At 39.0% G+C, this 25,037-nt stretch overlaps 1 protein-coding gene across 1 annotated transcript; it reads right to left on the bottom strand.

The window, feature by feature from the left end:
- Positions 1–3,850: 3,850 nt before the first annotated feature.
- Positions 3,851–19,404, bottom strand: HHLA1 (HHLA1 neighbor of OC90; the record flags this gene model as incomplete). The annotated part of the gene is made up of 15 exons (XM_080339629.1): positions 3,851–3,894; positions 4,102–4,184; positions 4,515–4,671; positions 9,871–9,939; positions 10,160–10,231; positions 10,883–11,089; positions 12,255–12,347; positions 13,502–13,585; positions 13,693–13,749; positions 14,442–14,525; positions 15,944–16,024; positions 16,118–16,201; positions 16,658–16,738; positions 17,843–17,902; positions 19,329–19,404. 15 exons carry the CDS (start codon positions 19,402–19,404, stop codon positions 3,851–3,853), a joined length of 1,332 nt encoding a protein of 443 aa, XP_080195755.1.
- Positions 19,405–25,037: the final 5,633 nt, after the last annotated feature.

The raw sequence follows: 25,037 nt of genomic DNA, 5'->3' as shown, positions 1-25,037 counted from the left end.
TCAAGATTTTATCAATGCCCTCTTTACACTTGACTAAAAATATTTATTTTGACATTGCTTGAGATGAGTCAACAGGCTCCACCAAAGTGTCATAGACAGGGAAAGTCCATCTACCAGTAAAATGGTGTACTTCAAGTTTCCTTTGTCTTTCAACAAATTTTCACAGCTTACTTGATCTAACAGGATGTTTAAATAATTCTTCACATTATGTTTAAATGCAGATATTGTGAAACACTGTGTAAATGAAGAAACATTCTGGGATTACTTCTATTGAAGCCAGTTAATCTGCAATCCATTATAGCAGATTGCTTCACATCACAAAAATCACTCCTATTTTGTAGCCAAAAATTTTCTCTAATGAGTGTTGAGGCTGATCTGACATATCAAAGATTTTCCTAACCATAAACACTATGTTGTTTGGAAAGCTTCAGGTTCTAGTTGTGCTTGTCCTTACAGAAATGTGTATAAAGATTTATTCTGAAGGTAAAAGCCTTGCACTACTATTCATTAAATGACAGAAAATAGATTTGTTTGAACTACAGTTACAGTTTACCCTAAATTTAGAATTATTTTCAAAGTCAGTCAGGCATGTAATTTTTTACAGACAAATAAATGAACAATTATTTATCAGTTTTCAAATATGTATCTACTGTTCATTATCTGCTTCCCTAGATACAAGGTCAAATATTACATTCATTTATATTAAAAAATCTTGCAATATTTCTTCAGGAAGTGAGGTTATAAGTTTAACAGCTCTAACTATCTGTATTCTACTACCCAAATCTCTTACCTGCACGTTAGTCTACAACTCCACAGTCCCAAATAGCTCATTCTACATTGGTTTCTTCCTGATTCCCATATTATAGAGTACATCTAGAAAAGCTTACCTTGAGGGATATTATTCAAAAACAGTTGGATGTAGGACAAATGGATTTCACCAAAGTCAGTGCTAAGTTATTTATACTCACTTTGATATATAACTCGCCCATGTGATCACTTCCTTTATCAAACATACTTCAACATTAATTAATTAATCCTTCCATGAGATTCCTTAGAGTCATTATATCCACAGTGTATCTTAGTAATATAGCTCCAGCCATGTAAAGGGTCTATACTGAGAAGTCTATTCTGCAGGTAAATTCACCGTATAGTAACTTTCCCTAATACTCTTGGCTGTAATTAAATAACAATCATCTCATTGTTATTAATCGCTCACTAAATCTCTGGGGCATATGAATGTGGCTTTAATAGTTTAGCAAAAAGTAGTGTTCAGTGATGAAAGATGAGTGAAAATTTATACAGCTTTTAACACTGGCATTCCTCAGGGCTGAGATGTCTGCTCTCAGCTGTCCATGGTGGCTTTGATCCAAAGCTGAGTGAAATCCAGGGGAAGGTTGAGTCAATGAGCTTTGGGAAGGCTTCTTCTCATCAGGAAGGTGAACTTTCTGCCAGGGTCAGACACAACTACCCTTCAAAGATGCCATCAACAAAGGAAAACTCTCCACTGAGTTTTAGCATGGAGGAGTGAGAAATCTGACAAATTCGGAATTGTAAAAATACTTACGTGGTCAAAAGGTTTGGCTCCTCCAAGGTTGTGTGAACTACATTGGCTTCAGAAAGACCTTTGACGCTGTCCTCCTTAAAATACTCCTAGGGAAGCTGATGATATATGGGCTGGATGTGCCTAGTGAAGTGGAGGTTATAAGTCTGGCTGAGTGGCCCAGAGCCTCATGATCAGTGGTGCAAAGTGGAGTTGTAGACCAGTGACTAGGGGTGTCCACCAGTGGTTAATACTGGGTTCAGTCTTGCTTAACATCTTAATTAAAGATCTTGGTGCTGGGGCAGAGTGCACCCTCAACAATTCTGCAGATGACACTGCAGGGAATGGCTGATACACCTGGAGCACCATGTCTGGTTTTGGGGTCTTCAGTATGAGGCAGACATGGACAAATTAGAGACAGTCTAAAGAAGGGCCACAAAGATAACTAAGGAACTAGAGCATCTCTCATATGAGGCGGTGCTGAGAGAGCTTGGTGCTACAACCCAGAGCTGATTAAATTCATTTAAATAATAAAATGATCTTTGAAAAATAAAGCTTTTTCCAAAATTATCTTTCTTTTGATGTTGTCTTTTAATTCAAATCTAAAAAAACTCCAGAAAGCCAAACAGACTTTAATAATTTTTTTCTTCCCTTATGTTCTTGTTTCCATGTCTTTCTTCCTGAGTTCTCAGAAAATTTGGTGATAAAACTGTAAGAAACAACATAGATTTATTTTCTTCAAATCATGCCTTCAGGCTTTAAGATGTTTTTGTGAGATTTAAAACAACAGTTGCATAATGGTGTAATTCACCCAGCTTTTCACAGCAGAACTGATCCTGCCTTGGGTGAGGAGGAGTGCTACAGTGTGAGTTCTCCAGAGCGTTAAAGTACCATGGCTATATTTAATAATCTCAATTTATACGTTCACTATATCAACATTCCTATTTCTTCCACTGGCCTAACTCACAATATCCATTGTAATTGATGCTATTCCAATCTATCTTGCTCAACTCTCCCACTTTTATCTTTGGCTTTTTATTATTTTGAACACATATTTTTTCAGTGGAACATCAATGTGCACCAGCTCCGGTGCAAATACTCTTTCTTTTTGTTTTAAATATTAATGACTTGACAATGTACTTTGGGTTGATAGTAGCATCTTATTGCTGCATTTTATAATATAAAGGTTCATGCAATTTTTTTGGCTACTCATGGAATCATAGAATCATTTCACTTGGAAAAGACCTTTAAGATCATTGAGTCTACCTAACACTGCCAAGTGCCACTAAACCATGTCCCTGAGAGCCTCATATACGTCTCTTTTAAATACCTCCAGGGATGGCAACTCAACCACTTCCCTGGGCAGCCTGTTCCAATGCTTGACAACCCTTTCTGTGAAGAAATTTTTCCTAAAGTCCAATCTAAACCATCCCTGTTACAACCTGAGGGCATTTCCTCTTGTTCTATCACTTGTTATGTAGGATAAAGAGACCAGCCCCCTTCCATGCTACAACCTCCTTTCAGGCAGTTGTAGACAGTGATAAGGTCTCCCCTCAGCCTCCTTTTCTCCAGGCTAAACAGCCCCAGTTCCCTCAGCTGCTCCTCATCTTACTTGTGCTCCAGACCCTTGATCAGCTCTGTTGCCCTTCTCTGCTCTATCTCCAGCACCTCAACATCTTTCTTGTAGTGCGAGGCTCAAAACTGAACACAGGATTATTTCCTTTTTTTAGAACTGGTTTTTAATTCACCACAGTTGCATATAAGGAGACGCATGAATCTCGATGAGCTCACTACAAATATATCACAGAGTGAGAGTACAAGAGGTGTGAACATTTCCTTGGTTGAGCTCTGCACTAGATGAATTGCCAAAGTAATAAGAGACTCTTAATTGGAATAATGGATAATCCCCCCTGTGTCTAAGACCAGCTAAAAAAACCCTCTTGTTTGCATTATTTCAGGTTAGTTTTAAATTATTTTGTGTTTGTTCATTTCGATTATTTAATTGTAAATCAAACTAGAATATGATATTTGCATTCACTAGCCAATCATATAAATATCCTTTATATAATACAATTTTAAAGCCTTTCAATACTTTTATTGCAGTTTCACCGCTTGTATAAAATGTATCTGTTTTTACACATTTTTACAATGCCATGGAGGAAGACACATTTCTAGGTTAACATCTGGTTAATAGCTTGTCTTGTTACAAATATTTGCAAAGAACACATTGTATCCTCATCTTTACACTGAAAAATGAGTCAACTAAAACTGCCACCAGTCTTCCGAGTTACAGTGAAATTCTTCAGTGATCTAGATGGCTGTACAGATGTTTTTAAGGCATTTTTGCTTTAATGCTGCAAGAACACAAGAAAACTTCAGTTAGAAAAGGTTTTATGAGACAAATATAAATGAAGGTTAAGTAAGTTTTTTTAAATTCCTTAAAAAATCCATATCAGATGAAATAGTCGTCTGATAAAAGGCAACACATACTCTGTGGGGAAGTAAAATCTCTTCTTACAGTTTTATAATAAGGTATGTAGAAATAGAGAAAATATACTTACTGTGGGAGTAAGCAACTCTTTTGACTCTTTCACAGACATAACTTGCATTTTTCAAGAACCAGGAATAGTATTCAACACAGTACCTAAATATGTAGTTAAAGTTAGGAGAGTAGTAGCTTGTTATCTTTCATAAGCATATCTATGTGCACATCATACAGCTAATATTGAACACAGAAATAAAAAGCTAGGTTATGATCTCACTTATGTCATTAGATATTTGGAAAAAATTAATTTGAGTTTGAATACTGGAAGCTAGGTCAGGTGTTGATCTTTGCCCTGGGGACCCATTTGGGTCTGTCATTAGTCACAGACTCAAAAATAAGTGCTGGTGATTGAAAATTGTCATTTGAAAAAGCCCTATGGAGTATTTTAAGCAGAGAGAGAGAGAAAAAAACACTTGGGCTGGATTTTACCTCATGGCTTCCTTTCTGGAATATCTTCTTTGACCAACACAGAGGCACAGCTGGAAAAACCTGCACAGCTCCATCACACAAGGATTGATCTTTTGCATCATAAGGGTGACGGGAGGTGAGGTCACACGGGACTCTTTGAGGATCACCTGTGGACACCCTAGGAAAAAATACAACTCTGAACCAGTTCAAAAACTTGCCCCATTAAATTTCTTACAATGCCTTATCTGAGCTATGAGAAACATGCAGATTAATAAGCTCGTGTAGGTATCATAAATGAAATTTGGAGGAGGCAGAAAATTGAAAAGAAAACAGCACACAGCCCGGCAGTTGGTTCAGTGAAAGGGCAAATATTCTGTTAAATTTATTATTATTTATCATCACTGGTTAGTTCCTTAAACCCATATTGCTTTTATTTATCACAAATGTAAGGAACAACTCTAAAAATGTAATTTATGTATTGTTACCTCTTCAGGTGGAAGATTAGTTACCACTCAAGCATTGGTTTTCCACAGTGCAAAGCAGCAAGACAAAGGACAGTGCTGTACCTTTATTATAGTTGATCTTTTCTTTATGCATATGCTACTTTAATGCAAAAGTCACTTCCAGTTCTGCATGCTTTCCTACACCCACCATCTGCATCTGCATCTGCATCCTAGATTAAATATGACTGAGCTAAAAACCGGACTCCCACTGCTCTCTCTTTTTTTTAGCCTTATTAACAAAACAAAGATGATTTATGAACAGGTTATGGCTTTCTCTCTGTCCATCTCTCTGTCATTTTTCCCCCTCTTCCTTCTAGTAACTTGAAAAATCATCTAATTTCAACTGAGTTTTTAGAGATGAATAAAGATCACCTGGATAAATACATTCCTACAGGTTTCATGAAAACTGACAAGTAACTGAAAGAGAAAAGGTCAATTTTTGCCTGCACTGAGAGGAAGGTAGGAATAATTTCTCCGTTTTACTATTTGTTTGCCAGGAGCCAGCTGCCTAATCAGTGCTTTTTCCTTCAAGTGATCACCATCATATTATTTTAACTTAAGAAAAATGCAGGAAAATTGTGCGCCTGGGTATAGACTCACACTCTTGAGCTAACTAAAAGGAAAATATCTAGTTTATTCTATTCATTGAATCTTCTGCAGTCAGTAGCGAGAGACAAACTTTTGCACACCAAACATTTCATCCTGCCTGGGAACGCAGCTGTGCCAGGCTGCAGAAAAAGCAATACTTCAGAATAGGTGATGGCAGCTTATAACAAAATCCTGAATTGCTATAAGGTTTTTCAGTGTCGAATACAATTTCCAGACTCCCTTTCTGTTATAGAAAAGGGAAAATATGAACATGGGGGAAACTGAGAATAGATAAGGCAGAACTGAAGCTGTTTCAGTTTTTCAGGGCTTTTCTTCATTATAAAAACCTAACATTTGCTATAGTCTTGTCTTCCCCAAACCATTACCTGTCACACGGCATCCTGCCCCCTAGCTAACAGTTGTGTTACAATCGATCAGAGTCAAAGGACTTGCTAGAAGAAAAAAATGCAATATTTAAAGTATGTTTAAAGGTTACCTAAAATAGGTGTGTAACCACCTCTTCTTTGCATATTTAATAATCATGCTCTGAAGAGGAGATGCTCTGTGTGAGGACACAATTTGGGTCACTACAGTGCAGCTACTTCCACTGCAAGGCGTCACATCTGACCCTGGAGAGCTGCATGCACACCCATCCTGTTGTCCTCTGAACACAAAAATCCCTCCCCTATGCCACCACTCCAAAAACCAAGGGACATGCCTGCAAACGTGTCATTAGGGCTCTGAAAAGATAACCAAGGGCCTCAATGTGAGAGGGCACATTTTGCATGATGCAGGTGGTCCCTTCACAGGCACCTGTTGGGGTGGAAGGGCCCAAATGTGAAGAGCAAAAGCAGCTGCAGTGTGACTGTCGCCTGGCTTTTCCATTTGTGTAACTGATAACAGGCTTCGGCCATGTGGAAATAAACTGCCTACCCTGCAGAGTATAATCGCCTTAAACAGTGTAATTGAATTTCCAGGTTCATACATCTCACGTGCTTCATAGTTTTGGGCCAGCTTATGTTATGCGATAGGAGAGGTTGCAGAGGTTAAATTTGGACTAATTAAATCCTGCTGAAATAAGCTGGAGTCTGCCTAGTGCTGACAAGAAGTTTAATATAAAATGGCATTCCTGGGCAGGAGGAAAATAAAAGCACTGCCAATCTGAGAGAGATCGCTATGAAACTATTCCTCTTCTGACAGCACTTGCCCAAGGTAGCTGGAGTCATGGAGGAGGAACAGGCAGACACTTGCAGCTCCCAGACTCACAGACCCCTCTTAAAACCAGTTGTGTCAAAAGCCCTAAATAAATACGAGGCATAACTAGTCAGGGATGGGCAAGAGGGAGACCCATTTCTCTTAATCTTAGCAGCTTTGCATAAATGTCAGTAGGCTTGGTCCACTTAACAGCTTTTCATAGAATCATAGGATCATTCTGGTTGGAAAAGACCCGCAGGATCATTGAGTCCAACCATAACCAAACTCTGGCACTAAACTATGTCCCTAAGAACCTCATCTAAACTCCTTTTAAACACCTCCAGGGATACTGACTCCACCACTTCCCTGGGCAGCCTGTTCCAATGCCTGACAACCCTTTCCGTGAAGAATTTTTTCCTGTTATCCAATCTAAATCTCCCCTGGCGCAACTTGAGGCCCTTTATCCTCATCCTGTCACTTGCCTTTAACACACCTTGATTTTTTTTTTTTTTTTCCACTTGTTGGCAATTAAAAATGAATGATTTCTTGCTTTAATAAACAGTCTTCATGTTAATAACCAGACATCAAAACATATGACAATGAAGTTTTAATAAAAGTTGTCCATGAAAAGGGATGCTGGATTTACTGTGAATGACTAAAACTTGCTAAAGTCCACCCTCCAATGAATCTCAGTCTCCACTAAAGTGAGTCCTCCTTATCCTGCCTAACAAGTGTTAAATGCTTTCCTCAACCTGTGTGTTTTGCCAGCAGAAATTCAGCTTTATCTAAATGTAAATGGAATTACTGCATTTTAAATTTGGATTCCTCTATGTGGGAAAGAGAAGTCAAATTAAAAAGCTGAAGGTTAAACATATTATTTTGATTTTAATTTTTGACAATAAATTTTAAATTAATGCTGCATTTACATACTACTGCATTTATTTAATGCTAAAATTCTCTTTCGATTAATGTTCAATTTAATTTTACTTTGTATCTCTTCTGTAATAAATTTCTACTGTGAAGTGTGGGGGTTTTTTTCATTCAGTTCATAAGTTCCTACAGATTTAGATTGACATTCAAAAAGCAATTAAAAGCGGAAATTTATTTCAGAACTATCCTGTCTGAGAATTTTTTTTTTCCTAAGAAACAGTCAGTCAAAACAGGCCAGAAAAGGCAGGAATCACAGCTCCCTGTGCAGAGCTTTGCTCTTGTCTGTTTGAAATTACCACATTACTGTCACGGGTAGATAAGGGACCAGTTCTTGCTGCTGTAAACGACCCTTTCCATTATTAACTCAATATCACATCTCTCTGACACTGAGCTTAAATTTTGCTGCCAGTGAAAAGCAATGTTACAGCTACTGTGAATAATTCAGAGTTACAATGTCCCTTCCTGCAGTCTCTAATATGCACACTTGTATATTTTATCAGTTGGCATCCACTTTTGTGATTCTTGTAATTATGTCACTGTCTTCAAAGATTTGTGGGTGTCCTTCATTGCTTTGTGAGCCCACTATTTCTTTTATTTATTTTATTTATTTCCCCAAACACATGCTTAATATATGCAGGTGGACAGCTTCATGGTTTCTGATACAGAGGCTTTTAGTGACTTTCCATTTCCCGATATCATTGAAATCCATGTTTCTCATCCTTTTCAGAACAGGCTGGTTCCCAGTCCTAGGTTCTCCAGGCTCTATAGTGTTGCTCATCAGACAGCAATTGGCACATGAACAAACTCTGGCCTGTGCACACCACACGTCCAGTCACACACTCCAGCAACTTACCATTTACTGGCTGTTATTTAATCCTCAAGTCAAACTCACCCAAAGCAAACAAGACATGCAGAGGACTTCAGGTTTGTGCAGAATTTTTGATGAACGAGAATTACCATACCATGTTCCTTTGCTCCCAGTCAAGATAAGAAGACCTAGTTCATCTTGAATTCTTATCTTTGCACACTGCTTTTCTGCAGGACTTGTGTTTGTACGATCACTTGATGCTGTTGTCAAACTTTGCTTTTCACGGTCAGTATTTCTAACTCTGATGATGACATTATTTACTTCTGAAAATGGATGCCCCACTGAGTTGTATGCTCTCAAATGCTTTCTTTTCTAATAGTATGGGAGAAAGGAGAAAGGAGGAAGGAGAGGAGAGGAGAGGAGAGGAGAGGAGAGGAGAGGAGAGGAGAGGAGAGGAGAGGAGAGGAGAGGAGAGGAGAGGAGAGGAGAGGAGAGGAGAGGAGAGGAGAGGAGAGGAGAGGAGAGCCACTTGTTTATTCTGGAAAAGTGAGGACCATTTTTTCCTTTCTAGTCTTGAGCTGAGAATGTGCGTTTCCAAAGTTTCATGCACTATAGGAGTTTTCATGCTGACCTCAGTGGTAGCTACCAGATTTCTCTTCCTAAAAAGATTACACTACACCAAAGAGCAGATAATCACAATCCTGGTCTGGAATACAGTCACATAGGTTTTATCTGGATCTCAGTTCAGACTCCTCTCCTGGCATCAATTTGGGTCCAGTTTTTCAAAGCATGTAATCCTTTACTAAACACTTATACGTAAATATAATTTTATTGCCAACATGAGCATTTGATACTTTTAAGTGGAGTGGCACATAATCTTATATTAACTCTTAATTTCTACCTCTTTATCTGGGTGCTTAAAAGCAAGAAATGAGCTTTCCTGAAAATCTAGTTGATAATGATCCTTCTTTAGCTGAGGATGAAGTTTGCAGTATTGTAAATTCTGGGCAGTTTTGGAGGTTTCATGTGGTATGGACTAACTTAAAAATTTTATTTGTACCAACAGAGAGATTTAAAGCACGATGTTTTCTTTTGGTATAAATAAATTTTAAGGTTCTCCAATAACAAATCCACATATTAATTTCATCACCCCAGTATAATTTATATTTTGAATGTGTGATTGTGAATGATTCGCAAACAACTATGATCACAGTCCATTCTACATTTTGGCATTTTGCGTAGAGAAGATATAATGTAAATTAAAGATACATTTTGTTTCTATATGGTAATATCTGCATGTTGATATGCTTTCAAACATACTACTATTTTTGTTGCATGACGTGCGACTACTTACTGGTAGCTGAGTAAAGTTTCAGTGTCACACCAGGCCTGTAAGGTGGTGTAGACTGTACTGAAGGCAAATCTGAAGGAGGAAAAAGAATAAAACTTTCCTTGACATCTTATTAAAAAAAAAAGGTTGATTGAAAGAATAACAAATAAAAAAAAGGCTAGAGTCACAGACTACTAATAAACACGTAAACATTGATGAATAAATATATTCACAGTCACCTATTTATATATGTATTATTTTCTATTTCATAAATGTTCCAACTGACATGGTTGTTATCCCAGATCATTCTCACCTGGTTCTGTTTGCATCGATTTGATGGTTTCTGGAGGAGACAGTGTCTGCATCCAAAATTCATACACATCAGCTAGAAGGACAGAAAGGCATATGCTTTGTGTCATTCAGGATATTTGTTATTTATCTGACCACTGAGAACTGCTATATGTGAGACAGCTCAACAGCCAGAGTCCCTCACCCTGTACTTCCAGTGGCATATAAAAATGTCAAGATGAAAAGGCAAGCACAAAATCTGTGCTTTGCTAGATCTTGAAAAGTTTAAGGGCTTGGGAAAGGAAGGATGGAAAGAAGGAATATATAAGCTCTCTATTGCTTTTCCACAGGTCTGCTCACCAAATTTGGAGAAAAATGTGAGGGAAGACCTGAGTGGCAGAGGTGTCTATTAGGAGCAAGTTTTTCCTCAAAGAGTAAGAAACTGTGGGTACATCCCTGGAAGTGTTTAAAAGATGTATAGATGAGGCTCTTAGGGACATGTCTTAGTGCTAGAGTTAGGTTATGGTTGGACATGGTGATCTTAAGGGTCTCTTCCAACCAAAATGATTCTATAATTCTAAACTACAGATGGACACTATAACCAATTTTATCACGTCTATAACAAACCACTTGCAACTCCGAGTAGGTCTCCTTGAAGGGCCTCCCAACCTCAACATCAGAGATGTGGTTTCAGCTCTTGGCCAAACCTCACCACTAGTGAGGTAAAACAGGGGTCACTCCTCCTCACCGTACTCACTGGGGCTGGGCTGTGGGGCTGGTGATGGGATCGAGATGCCCCCAGCAGTCAAAGAGGGTCCATCTGTCCCTCGTGGTCTGGAAGCATCCACATGTGGTGGTGTCAACCCCGATCCTTTCACTCCAACCGTCTTCGGCCATGGTGGGAACCTTGTGATGGGGTTTTCCTTCCCTTTCTGGGCAAGAGGGATCCTGGTAGCTGGAGAAGTAGGAGAGACAGAGAGAGGGCATCAGCAACATGCTGTGGATACCAGTGCTCTGTGGTAGTAGCAAGTGTAACACACTGGGGGACAGCAATAATCTAAATATCTATATAATATGTATGTAGGTGAGTGGCCACCTTTCAATTTCATTTTAAAAATTATGTTTGTGTGGGTTTTTTTTATTCTTTCCAGAAAAACATGGGGAGTGCCAATAAAGTGTGAAATTTTAATTGAGAACATTTCAATGTGCAAGTTTTCATAAAGAGAAAAAGAAACTGTCAAATGTTCCTTCAAAGTGTTGGGTTTTTTCCTTTTTTATTTTCCTTCACATAAATTAATTCTAAAGTGCTTCATTACAGAGAAAAGAGATGAAAGCTCTTGTCTGTCTGAAGGGGAGGAGGCAGGTACTGGAGGGCAGATACTGGAATTTGAGAACTGATGACATTTTGTGTCAGGAATGACACTTGGGGCTGGACGAGGTAACAAAGGTTGGTATGCAGTTGAGCAAAATAAAAGAGCTTAATAAAAGACAGCAGACTGACTAGGGAGAATATTGAAGTTTTGTTGCAGACAGATGCAGCTGTAGTGATGAGAACGTACAAGGTAAAATTCTGTATTTCTCTTTACTCCAACTATAATACATGGAAACAAGTGTGAGGATTGCTTTTCTGCTTTCAAAAATGAGGCAGACTAGCACATTTTTATTTTGTAGCCTTGTGGCAAAGCTAAATGCACTGAAGCTAATGGAATGTTAAGGTACTTACAACTAAATACCATCTAAAGTCAGAGAAAATAAACCGAAAAATTTACAATAAGAAAGGGGAGGAAACAATTTGAACAATCTTTTTCTTGATTTAAAAAAAACAAGCTCTTTTTTTGTTTGGTTTTATTTTTTTTTTTTTTTTTTTACTCTCTACCTCCTTAGTAAACTTGTGTTTTTTCTTATAAAATGTTAAAAAAAGAGGTCTTTTTACAATAATTTTCCTATCCTCCAGTTATTCAGTGCATTACTTAACTGATCTTCTGCTGTTTAGGACAAACTTTTATCTTACTCTCTAACCGTAGTTCAACATTACAGTGCAGTGCAATAAACATACATAAACATTTGTGAAGATATTAATCAAGGAGAATATAAATTTATGTCTGACAATACTTGCTCACTTTTCAATGTCCACACATGTTCTGCTGATGGATCCACTGTTTTATTGGGGTCCTCTTGTAATTTTGTGAAACTTGAAATAATCGAGTCTAGATCTTTGAAGTATGAGAAGATGAGGTTAGTGTGCTGACTATCCATTGCATATTGTGTGATAAAAAGGAAATAAATCAAGTTCTGGTATAATTGAAACAGATGTTGTCTTTTTTAACTAGAGTCATTTCTGGCAGATTCTTTAAATGTTAGTATTTTGGGGTTTTTTTAAACAAGGGACAAACATCCTACAGCTTTCAGCACAGGTAAACTTGCCACTGATTTCACTGTCTTCTTGTTTTAATCAAACATTGGAAATGAGAAATAGTCATGGAAAACAATAAGAATTGAGCATCTGAATTGCACCTCACAGAATCACACAGAATCACAGAACATCAGAGATTGGAAGGGACCTCGAAAGCTCATCCAGTCCAATCCCCCTGCTGGAGCAGGAACACCCAGATGAGGTTACACAGGAAGGTGTCCAGGTGGGTTTTGAATGTCTCCAGAGTAGGAGACTCCACAACCCCCTTGGTCAGCCTGTTCCAGTGTCTGTCACCCTCACTGAGAAGAAGTTTCTTCTCAAATTTAAGTGGAACATCTTGTGTTCCAGTTTGAACCCAATACCCCTTGTCCTATCATTGGTTGTCACCAAGAAGAGCCTGGCTCCATCCTCCTGACACTCACCCTTTATATATCTGTAAACATTAATGAGGTCACCCCTCAGTCTCAATCTGGAAAACTAAATCTGGGTGCAGTAGCCACTCAGGACACTGGCTGAATTTATTCAACTCCTTTCTAAAGATGACTAATGTAAAAGTAGGAGATAATTTGTGCTGAGATTTAAGGGAGGTACCTGTTTACATTAAAACCATCAGGGAGCCTCCTCAGTCCAGTGCTGAATTCTGTAAAAGCTCTCATCCAAGGAGGTTTTGTTCATTCCTCCACTACAATACCTTGTAGCTAACAACTTAAAAGTTTGTAAATTTTATTTATATTTATAATATAAATATTATATTACACTTATAACTATGTAACATTGTTACATTTTAATGATAAAATATATAATAATATACAAATATATAAGCAATAATACAAATAAAAAATAACATTTTAAAATATTTTTATGTTATTAAGATGGAGTTTTCATTGCAAGTGCTACCTGGAGGTGGTTTTCATTGTTGTTGCTGTTTCCTTTTATTCTCCTGGATGTACTTACCCAGGTCAGATGTGTTACTAGAAAACGTGTAATTAATAACAGGAGACTTCTCCATCATTTCCCAAAAGTCAGACAGATTTCGCCCTGCAAATAGAAATGCTTACAAATATCAATAAAGGCTTGTTTCTATTATAAATCATCATGAGAATAAATAGGGCAGTATTTTGGGACAGAATGGTTTCAACATTTACCTGTCTGTCCTGTCATCACACAGATGTAGATACAATCTGAATCATTGCTCTGACGCACTGAAAAGCAAAAAAAAATGTAAACCAGATCATTGTAACCAGTTTTCATTATACTATATTATATTATATTATATTGTATTGTATTGTATTGTATTGTATTGTATTGTATTGTATTGTATTGTATTGTATTGTATTATATTATATTATATTATATTATATTATATTATATTATATTATATTATATTATATTAAACAGTGGAAAACACAAACACAAAATGCTATGTGGCTGCTACAGCTGGCCAAGTATTTTCCTTCTGATCTCGTTTTTGACAAAAATCTTGAACCAGCACCAAATACAAATGCTAATGTTTCCAGGGGAAAGGCTTCTACTTAATTAAAATTCTAAATTACAAGCATTTTTACATGGAAAAAAAATATTCAGACAATACAGTACATATTCTTTGGGGATCGTATTTCCCCAAAATACCAGTATTTAGTAATGATTCACCAGACTTTCAAAGAAAACATAACTGCTCATAAAAACATGTATGTCTCTCTATTACATATATACACATTGTATATGCATCTTGTTTCTCTAAAGAGACTTTGTTTACAACTGCAGTCCATGCTTTGCAAGAAAAATGCTGCTGAGTAAGATCAATAGGCTTTTATACTCATTTCTATGCTTGTTTCCATGCCAGGAGTAAATCAGACAAATAAAACAATGAAAAATTTTAAGGGGAAATGCAAACCTGAGAGAATAGAAGTGGATTTGAAAATTTCGGTAAGATAACTTGTGGAGTTTCCAATAATATCGACAAGTAAAGCTGTAAAATCTAGACAACAAAATAGACAAAGTTTATGACTGAAAACACATATTCCACCATCTGAGTCAAAAAATCATTTTATAAGTCATCATATTTTGGATATAAGCTCTTATGTGACAATGCTTAAAATACATAGAAGTTTAAAAGTTTTCCTGAATGGGAGTGGACATAAGAAGCCACTGAAATACTCTGCAGAAGTATATTTCAAAGGTGGTATCCAAAGCAACAATGATGCACCTGAAAGTAAACTTAAATGGAATTTATCTGTTCAAGAGAACAATTTAAAGTAACATACTACTTAGTGCGGGCAAAGCCTGCAAGCTTTGATTCTCTTTCTGTGCTTAAGCAAACTATCTATCTGCCATATAGGACCTTCCAGGAGGTATCTGACTGTCTCCTCTGAGCTCTGCTTCAGACATACTAATATGTTGTTGTCAGCTCAAAAATGTCTAGTGGTGGTAGTGTTAAGACTTTTTCATAACAGGTTCTAGCAGTATCAGGCCACCGTTCTCACTTAGGAACAACAGATAAGCTCCTTGTGTTGGGGCTTCAATTTCAGCTACTTGTGAGGATGGTCTAATCACCAAGATCTTCTGGACTTGAGACAGAAGAATTAAATTTGCTCCATTATCCTCCAAGGCATACTGGGTCATCATGCAATAAAGCTTGTTAGGTGTGTGAGTCCAGAAAAAAAACATGAAAGCCATTGTGGTTCATGTGTGTGGTCATCACCACAGGTTAGAAGGTATGGGTTCTGATTCTGAAGCTGCTGAGCTACTCTTGATATCTTACATTAACCAGCCATAGAACCTGAGTGTTCAGGTCCATCCTTGAATATTAAATACTGTGAGATCAAGGATGTGAATAAGGATTAGAGAATTACAGAATGATTGAGGTTGGAAGGGACCTCTGGAGATCATCTAGTCCAACTCATTATAGGTGAAGGATTTGTCCAACAGCATTTTACAGCTCTGCAAATATGTTAATCCTTCTTTTCACTCATGTTGGGCTCGTTGAAGTTACGGGAGTCTATTGGTGTAGAGAAGCCATTGTTCATCTCCCATGTGTTATCATAGGAGAGTGAAAGTGGCCAAAGTAATGTACCATTGCTAGATTGTCTCTCCCACACTGCTCTTTGTACTCTAAGGAGGAAAGGAAGGTCTTTTCTCTGGGCAAACCACGCTGTTCACTTGACTGATGGTTCCATCCCCTACTGGCCACCCCGGTGCTGCTGCCTAAGACTGAGTTCTTCAAGTCTCCCCCAAGGTTCAGAGCAGCCACTCATGGTGAGCAATGGCTGTTGACCTCCATGTGGCAATGCTGCTCTGAAGAATGGACTCTGCAGAATCCAGGCTACAGCTTGCAACTCCAGGGGAAATAATTCATCTTAAGCACATGCAATTGACCAACCTCTTTTGTGTACCCACCTGTCAAATCATTTGTCACATTGTTCAAACAGTAGCAGTGCATAGGGAACTTGCCAGGGTCAACATTTTTCACATTAGAAACTGCAAGGAGAGATGGAACAAAATCAGTATCTTGATGCACAGGCTGTGTGAAAGAAAATGCTCCTGCCTGGAGCAAAGTACCGAGACACTCACTGTTATAAATGGTGACTGACACTTTGTGGAAAGCAAATGAGCTGTAAGATGTGACGCTCAGCAAAGAGAAGAGTTTTTTCGTACCTGCAGAAACATGTGCCCATGCTATTAGTGGTTGGAACAAATTATGAGAACAGCATGTTTTGACTCTGCTCATTTAATTTCTAAGAGAGTCCTGAAGTGCTGATACTATACAGCTGCCCAAGCCTCAATTCTTTCTCATTTTCTCTGAGGGAAGGATCGTTTGTATTTATTTTTTTTTAATTCAAACCTACACTGGATTATAAAGTGCTATCTAAAGGCATCTCATAAGCAATTAGGTTGTGTCTATATATAAACACACACTAATTTCTAAATTCTTTGGGGCAGACAACTATCTGTATTATAAAGGCAAAAGGGTATCTTGCTCGTAGAATAAATTCTGGAGGCAGACGGCAGACATCATGCATTTATGGCTTCTCCTGCTAACATTGTTAGTCCTTTATATCACTGACCACTGGGCTGACAGCCTGTGTGACCTGCCGGGCCTTGTTACATTACCTCTGAGCGCAGTGTTCAGCATACTGTTCACCAGCTCTGTCAGGTTGATAGCAGACAGATCCACAGACTTTGCAGGCAGTTCTGAAAAAGAGAGGGGCTCTGAGCAGCTGGCTGCAAGGAAATGGCCATAAATCCCCTGCTTATACATGGCAAAAAGCTTCCAGAAGGGGGAAAACAAAATGAACAGATTACGTATTGGGGTGCACTGATAAACCTGTGGTGAGAAAATAAATATTCCAAGGGTGCAGAGAGGAGTCTGGAGAATAACAAGATAAAGTGAGCAATGCAATGGTAGGCCAAAATTTAGATTGGGCTCTATGTCATCCTTTCCCTTGAGCGTGCCTTCGAGCAAGGCTGCCAGGGAGCTGCAGCCAGCCCTGACGTTTTGGTGCCCTCTCGTGCTATGCAATGTGCATTTACTGACAAAATTGCAGCAAATCTCATTTTGCAGATCACAACGGAGAAAGTACTTGTGTAATGTTCCCCCTTCCCCAATAATACATAGAATTGGGATGAAAACAGAGGATTTTTTTTTTTTTTCAGCTACCTTTATGGCTATACTGCTATGACAGAGTAAATTCACTGCAGCTCAATTGCACTTTTTATTTTAATGTATTTTCTTTGTGATGACATTGCTTATTTGTTTTTTTGCCAAGTCAAAATTTCCAAATATTTTGTATTGCTTCCTTCCCACAAAGTCATGCAGAAGCAGAGCAGTGTGGTATCTCTGTGTGTGTCAGGAGAAAGGTCTGTATGTGTATGACAGAGAGAGAAAAAACAGAGCAGAACAAAAAAAGAAGCACAGAAAGCCAAGACGAGAATGAAATTGAATTTGGGGAGAAATACAGTTTTCCAGTGACATCAGAATGATTTTTAGCCAATTCAAAACCAAGCTATACCCTAGCATAGGAAAGGGAAAACAAAATGGAATGGAGATTTGTGAAGTAGAGAACTGAAAAAGAGAAAACCACATTTTAGCTTCCTGGAAGGATGGAGGTTAAACTGCCCACCCAGGGACCTGGGTAAACCCTGTGCTGAGCGAGGAACCCTTGCAGCAGGTGGTGGGTTGGGGCTCAAAGGGTCTGCAGGAGAAGGTCCCATCTGCCACCATCTCTATGTCCAGCACAACACCTCCCACTTCCATTGACAGCCCCACAGAGGGTCTCCTGACATGTTCCTTGTTACCTGCCATAGCCAGCACTGCCACTTGCTTCTCTTTCTTATTTTCTCTTCTTATGCAGGAAGCTGCAAAGTGAAGAAAGAGACTGAGAAACAGTTTTGGCTGCTGAGCTACCAAACAGCTCTCTGTTGAGCTCGCCACCTGGGTTACTTTGCTGCTGTAATTCTTTTTAGCTCAGAAACCAATGGACATCAGCACTGCTAAGCAGACCACTAAGTATTCATGACAGCAGCTGATCAGGCACCTAAGGATAAGAATGTCCTTGCCAGGTCTTTAGCTGGCAGCTAAGGAAAGAAAACAGATTAAATATCAGAGCTTACCCCTTAAGAATCAAAAGAAAATAAAATAGTAGCAAACTGTTGTAGAGGCCTGCAATAGGCTTGCACGCAAGACTGACTGCAAAGTACATGGTATAATAAGGACAAATCTACACAAATCTTCATAGGGTGTGTGCATGTTTGTTATCCAGAGCAGTCATTCACTTGAGTTCTCTTCTCAAGGGCTGTGCCACGGGAGGAATGAGTTGGAGCTGGGCTCAGGAGATGGGACTTCATTCCTGGGTTTTCCTTGGTGACTGATAAGGACAAGTTGCAGAGTAATGATTTAGACACCACAGGAGAAGTCCAGAAGTTTGGTTCTTGGGCTCCCTGTCTCATCAGTGGAGAGCTGAGTGTCTCCAAAGAGTAATACGTAAGACTCCCCAGATGAGCCAGTGGTAGCAAATGCTAAACTCTCCTATCCCTCTGAATCTTCAGCTTGATCCATCCAAGCTTCCCAGAGAGGAGTCCTCTCCTTGGAGCTGGGGTGAGGAGACTTTGTCCCCATGGTGCTAATGTTCTACTCTGTGTTATAACCTAATGGACAGAGCTCTCACCAGGGAGTGGGAAACCTGCGTTCGTTTTCCTCTTCAGCAAGAGGAAATCTGTAGGAATGGAAGAAGCAGATGGAAGAGGAGATGTGACTGCATGGTCTGGTTGTTTGTACCTAAACTGATGTTTGCCTTTATTCGTACCAAAATCTGTGCCTTGTATAAATGGCAATCCATAGATGCATTTCTCTTTATTATGAGAATTTATACATTCTCTCTTTACATATATATATAAAAGAAAAATTCCCTATAGAGAAAACATGGTAAAAGGCCTGTAAATAATGACTCTTCATGCAGTGCTAGCCAGCTGTATTAACAAGACTCACATAGTATGAGCTAAATTCAGACTGACAATCTAGGTGTCAGGAGTTCTTCTAACCCTTCTCTCTCCTATATAAACCCTTCTGACTCCATATACATGGCATGGGAGCCAAGAGCAGAGCTTTACCACTATTTGGTCTGCCCTGTTACATGTCACCAGCCCTGGAGCTCCAGCCCATCAGCTTTGCCTATGCAGGGAGAAGGAAACAAGCCTGAAACAGATGTGGGAATGGGGCTATGGGAGCAAGTGGGAAAGAGACACGTGGGTTATTCCGTAGGGAGCACCAAACCATTGTCCTCACCTGTGTTGCAAACGAGAAAGAGACACAGAAATCCCAGGCTCATCTTCACTGGCATGTGCCAGCAGAACCACTGCATTGTGGACTCCAACTTCCAGCAGTTTAAGCTGCTCTAGGAGAAAGAAATACTGTTTTGGTGGTGTTAAAATTTGTGGTATTGTGCAGTTTTGTCCAACCCTTGTCCCAGAATGATGTGATCATGAGAAAAATATTAGCTCTCTCGGATGCTGAGAAAATACTGGTGGCGTAAATGACAAAGAATCAGAAATTACACAATTGGTATTTTCTGCGTATGCGTGTGTGTGTCCTGAGTTTAGTATGTAACTCTTGATTCTTCAGTTCTATGTAACTGTGTCTTTGGTGGAACTTGGTATGGTCATCAACACAATCCTATTCTCTGTCAGGACGACTTGTACCCAAAGGACACTGACACATCAGGTGCCTGAAACCTTTCTGTTGAAACAAGTTAAAATTTGCTTATGTTCAGTTTCAGACCAGATATCAAGAGAGCTCCTTTTTCTGTAGGTGTTGCTTGCCCAGTCATCCCTAGCTAGTCTTGTATTTCTATAGGTAATTATTGTCCTGGAGCTGTTTCCTGTGCTGTCTTGCCTGGCTGCTTGGGAGGGATTAACGGTGTTCTGCCTTCCAGACAATGACCTGTTTTCCAGGTTTCCAAGATTTAATTAGACATTGCCAGAAAAAAAGAAGGCAAATCCTTGCTCCTTTACATGCTTCCCCCTGTTTTTGTAAAATCAGAACATACCAAATAGCTGTATAATTGTCAGAAAATGAAGGAATGCATGAAAAATAGCAAAAAAAAGTTCAAAAAAGTTTTCTCATATCCTCTTGGAGTAGCTAATCCTGTGAGTACACAGCAAACCATTATTTTGAATATAATACTGTTTGATTACCAAACCATTATCATGTTTTAAATCTTTCTCATATTTAAATCACTAGAGAATTAACACATTCTGATAGCAGCTAATTTGTACTTAACAATTCTAAAGAGATTCTTCCTTGGGATCATGAAATGATACCAAGCATTTCTGTGTTTGAAATGTCTAAATTTGCTCATCTGTCGAGTCAAGAGCATTAAAGTATCAGCTCTGCTGATTCAAACAAAGCCCTGAGAAGTTTTTTAGTCCATCTGCCTAGTCTTTTTTACTTGACCTCAAGCCCATATTCATCTGTGTTTTCTGCGTAGCATGTGCAGAAGAGCAAGGCTGAGGCAGAGAGAAAGCCATGTCCAAATCTCACCCCCTAGACTTCAACCTCCCTCACCTTTCTGGGAGCTGGACTAATTATGGATGGACAGAGTCCACAGTCCTATAGACCAGCCTAGCACCAAACATCCTAAGCTTGGCTCTCCTTGCAACAATATTTGGGGTCTGACCAACAGTTAGACTCCAGACCCTGAATGTAATTGCATGAGAATCGGAGGGCCTGACACCTAGGCAAGGCTACGCCTGCTTTCACTGTCTGGTATTATGAAGCTTACTGGGAGCTTTTTCTATGTATCTGTGGAGTCTGTAGTTAGTGGAGACTGTAGCATGGTAGCCCAAGCCAGTTCACATTCTGATGCTCTGGAAGCAGTGGTGATGTAATCTGCACTGAAGTAAGCATAAAAGTAATCCATGACTCTGGATTCTGCTCAGTTTTCCCTTTTTTTGTTGTTAGTTTTTTCCTCTTTGGTTTGACTGAATGTAATGGAGAAGAATCAGTGAAAGGTTCTCCTCAGTGGTGTTGAATATGAAGAACTGGTGCTTTGCAAAGGCACAGGGAGGTGGCTGTTGGGGAGAACAGGCTCTGGGACCAGTTGAGGTTGTGGAATAGGGTGATCATGTCAAGGAGAAATTTGTAATTACACATGTTTTGGAGCAGGAAGTCTATAGTGGCTGGTAGACCCAGTTCATTAATTAAGTGTCTTGTCAAGGGGAAACTGTTGGGTTGTGTTTGACTGAGGCGGGGTGCTTTGCTGATTTTTAATAGAATGTCATGAATTTTTATTCATGTACTATGAGAAGTGACTGCCCCCTTAGTTCTGGAACATCTATTTTAGAATGAGCTGTGTTTCATGAGGACAGTTCAGCATTTTATGGGCCACAGACCCCGCCCCAATCATGTTCTTCATGACCTGTTCCTAGCGCACAGGGTGTCATCAGGCTGCACAGCCAGCTCTGTCTCTGCGTGCACCCACACAAGAGACACCACCACGAAACATGGCCAATAGCAGTGCTGCCACCAGACTGTCCCTGTGGCACAAGGCTGGTCAGATGGAGAGACTCTGCAGCCCAGACTGGCAAAAGGGCCCAAATTTCTGGCCCTCATGAGGGTTTTGGTTGCATGGCAAGTCAAAGACCCAGACCTATGAGGTGGGAGAAGAGGGGACCGCCTACCTCATTTTCAGTGTGCCCTTACAGATCATTGGTCATTGCTTGTGCCAGAGCAGGGAGACTTGGTTTCCAGGACCTGCTGCTTTGAGGAATGTGGACTCTTCTGGGTCACCAGTGAATAACACTTGGACTAATACCAAATATTCAGTGTATGTAAGAGTATTTCACAGATTGATGTGCAAGCACAGTTGTTCTACAAAGGTTCACAAGTAGAAGTGTTGATAGACTGTAGATAATTTCCTGTCAGGGATCTAACTTTGTTACTGATTTATTTAAACTGGCCTAGAGGTGTTCATTATGCAGGATGGGGGAAATACCCTGACTGAGGACTTTGTCCAGCATGCTGGGACAGGGGCTAGGGAGAAAGCACGTTCCCAACAGAGACAGAAGGTGCAATAAGATTGAAAAAATGAAGGAGCTGTTTTACCAAAGCGCCTTAGAGGAAAGAGAGAGAGAGAAGAAAGAAAAGAGCTGTAAAAACAGGAACAAAACAGAAAGAGAATGAGATACAAAGCATCCCATGCACATTGAGAGATGCTTTTGAGAGATGCTCACTGACCTGAATTTGCATCTCCCTGCTGTCCTCCCCAGTGGGCTGCTCCTCCAGACTAACCAACACATGCAATTTTCTCCGCATACGATGCTGATTTGCAGCAGGGATTCAGAGCAGGTATTAGCATGGCCATAACACCCCTCATTTAATTGAGATGTGATTACAGGCTACAGACTCAATCAAGCCAAACATCTAATGATTGGGAAAACATGCAAATAGAACCTGGAAAGATGGATCATAATAGGCCATATCTTGTTCTACTTCTAACAAAGAAATATTAAATAATATTGGCATAAAATAATGGAAAATCTTCCATTCATGGGAGGGCTTGTTTTCTATGAATGTCAGATCTAGCACTGTGGTGTCCTCTGGCCAGTACAAGCTGCTTGAAAAGAAACCTCAATACTAAGAACATCGACCCTAGGAAGGACTGCCCATACTCATCAATAAGTAGAAACTGATTTAAATGAAAAGCATTAGATTTTAGCTGTTTTCCAAAATCTTTTCCCAGCATTACGTCTCTAAACATTAATGCTGTCCTATTAAATTTCAAAACCATCTGTGACAAATCCTCCTAAAACTGCTGCCTGAAATATCCTATCTTTCAACAATGTAGATATTAGTAATAATAACTCTTATGATACACGCCACATTTCTGTTACTCTGGTTAACTGACATCTAATTTTTATCTATCAATCAGAGACAAGTCATTATTACTTTGTAACTGTATCTCTTTTGTTAGCCAGCATAAGCGACGCTACTGTGATAACTAAAATATGTGTCCAGATTGCAAATATGAAATGCTCATTGTACTTGAGCTCAATATAACTAAAAATTTCCATTTCAAAGCACAGCACGATACACAGGCACTAAGGGAAAAGGTGCCACACAACCACCCCATAAAATGACTCTCATTAATATTTTCCTACCAAACGTTTGTCTGATACAGGCTGCAGGGCAAGCCTTTAGTTTCAAATTCTTCTTCACCTCTACTGGATAAGATGATCCTCTTGTGTTTATTTTAAGCTTCATGATGTTAGTAGAATTAATTTTACGTCAATCTGTTGATTCAGAGTTCTCTGAACTGCTGAACTGAAGGTTTTAATCCAGTTCACATTACCTTTATACCCTCCTGAATACTTCTTATTAAATACCTCTTTGTGTTTCTGAATTAACAGGAATCTTAAACCAACATGTTCAGTAGTTATGATTCATTTGAACTAATTTTAATGTGGCAGGTAATCAGGAAGTCTGAATGCTTTTTGTTTTTCCTGTACAGAGCACAATCTGATATTGAATAGTTTTCCTGTGTCTTCATGCTAAACAGAGCAAAACAGAAGTTAAGAAACAAAAGAAATAATTAAAGAAAGTAAAGTCCTTGAGTATTAATTTGCTTACCTTCATTCAGTTCCAACATTTAAAGGTCATCTCTCATTTTAAGCACACCGTGATACACCAGGTCTAAAGAAATATTCCATGTTAATATGAAAATATGTCTGTGTTACAATTATTTGCTTGACTACACTGCTACAACTACATTTTAAATTCAGGTGTATTGTATGTGAATTTGAGCAAAAATCATTTTGCTACATTCCCACAGAACATTAAGAGTACAGTTGAAAAGCTTCCTTCCAAGTACACATGAAACCGCTGAGAAATGGAATAGTTAATACCATCTTACCTGGTTTCTCTTTAAGAAGATTATTATCTTCAGAGCCTATATAAAACTGGAGGTTATCAGCAGGTCTTAATAATCACTTCGTGAAAGACTTTGAGTAGATAGGCTTGATAATCTTGCTTTAAAATCCTGTGAAATTGTTATCCTAATCTCACAAGGACTAGCTAGAGGTAACACAATCATAAGCACATAAAGTAGAAAGGCTCTGTGGCAGGTCAGGTGAGGATTGGAAGTCTCTTTTTGGCAGTAATGACGGAACTGAGGAGCAGAAAGGATTTTTTTCCCTTTTAAAGGGACAGCTCATCTTACTGCAATGAGGCCAATATCACCTTTGATGGCAAGAGGTAGGGCAGGTGGAGCCCCTTTGGTAAAGTTTTAGCTCATCCTTGGAGAAGAGACTTTAACAAAGGGCATTGTGGAGACAACAGAGGAAAAAAAACCCCAAAGTGTATCTTAAATGTAGAAAATCAAAAGGAAGAAAACGACAGTTAAAACAGAAAATTGCCGGGCATTCTGGTTAAGTGGTTAGGAAGGGAGATCTGTTCACAACAATGTTCTAGGGCAGTTTTGGTGGTGATGAGTCATGTCCAGTATTATCCAAGACATGATTGCTATTGGAAGCAGTGGGTGAAATTCAGCTCCCATTTATTCTCATGGACTGCAAGAGATTCCTCTAAAATCAGTGAATTTAGATGCAACACTGTTAAAACCAGATAATCATTCATTTAGTAGTTTCAGCACGAGCCACCAAACACCTCAGCATGTGAATTAATTCAAAACCTTGTAGCAATTAGAGACACGAAGCCCAACAGGATTCATAATCACTCCATGGAATAAAAGGTATAAACAGCTTGTAAATATGACGCTTACACGTGTGTACACACATACACAATCTTTGTTTTGTTTCACTCTGCCTTTCATGAAAAAAACATTATCCAGTGGGATGTCATTGCATCTAAAATCATCTAATTCTATGTGGAAGTCACTAGTGTGATAAAAGGAAAACTTTCATGACTTGTGACTAAACACTGCAGCTCGAAGAGTATGGAAACACCTCTTCTTTGACAAGGCTTACTTTTACTGGTTTA

The sequence above is a fragment of the Nesoenas mayeri genome, assembly GCF_963082525.1.
Source record: "Nesoenas mayeri genome assembly, chromosome: 2".
Classification (NCBI taxonomy): Eukaryota; Metazoa; Chordata; class Aves; order Columbiformes; family Columbidae; genus Nesoenas; species Nesoenas mayeri.
Note: the sequence above shows the minus strand (reverse complement) of the source record. Positions and strands in the feature narration are given on the sequence as shown.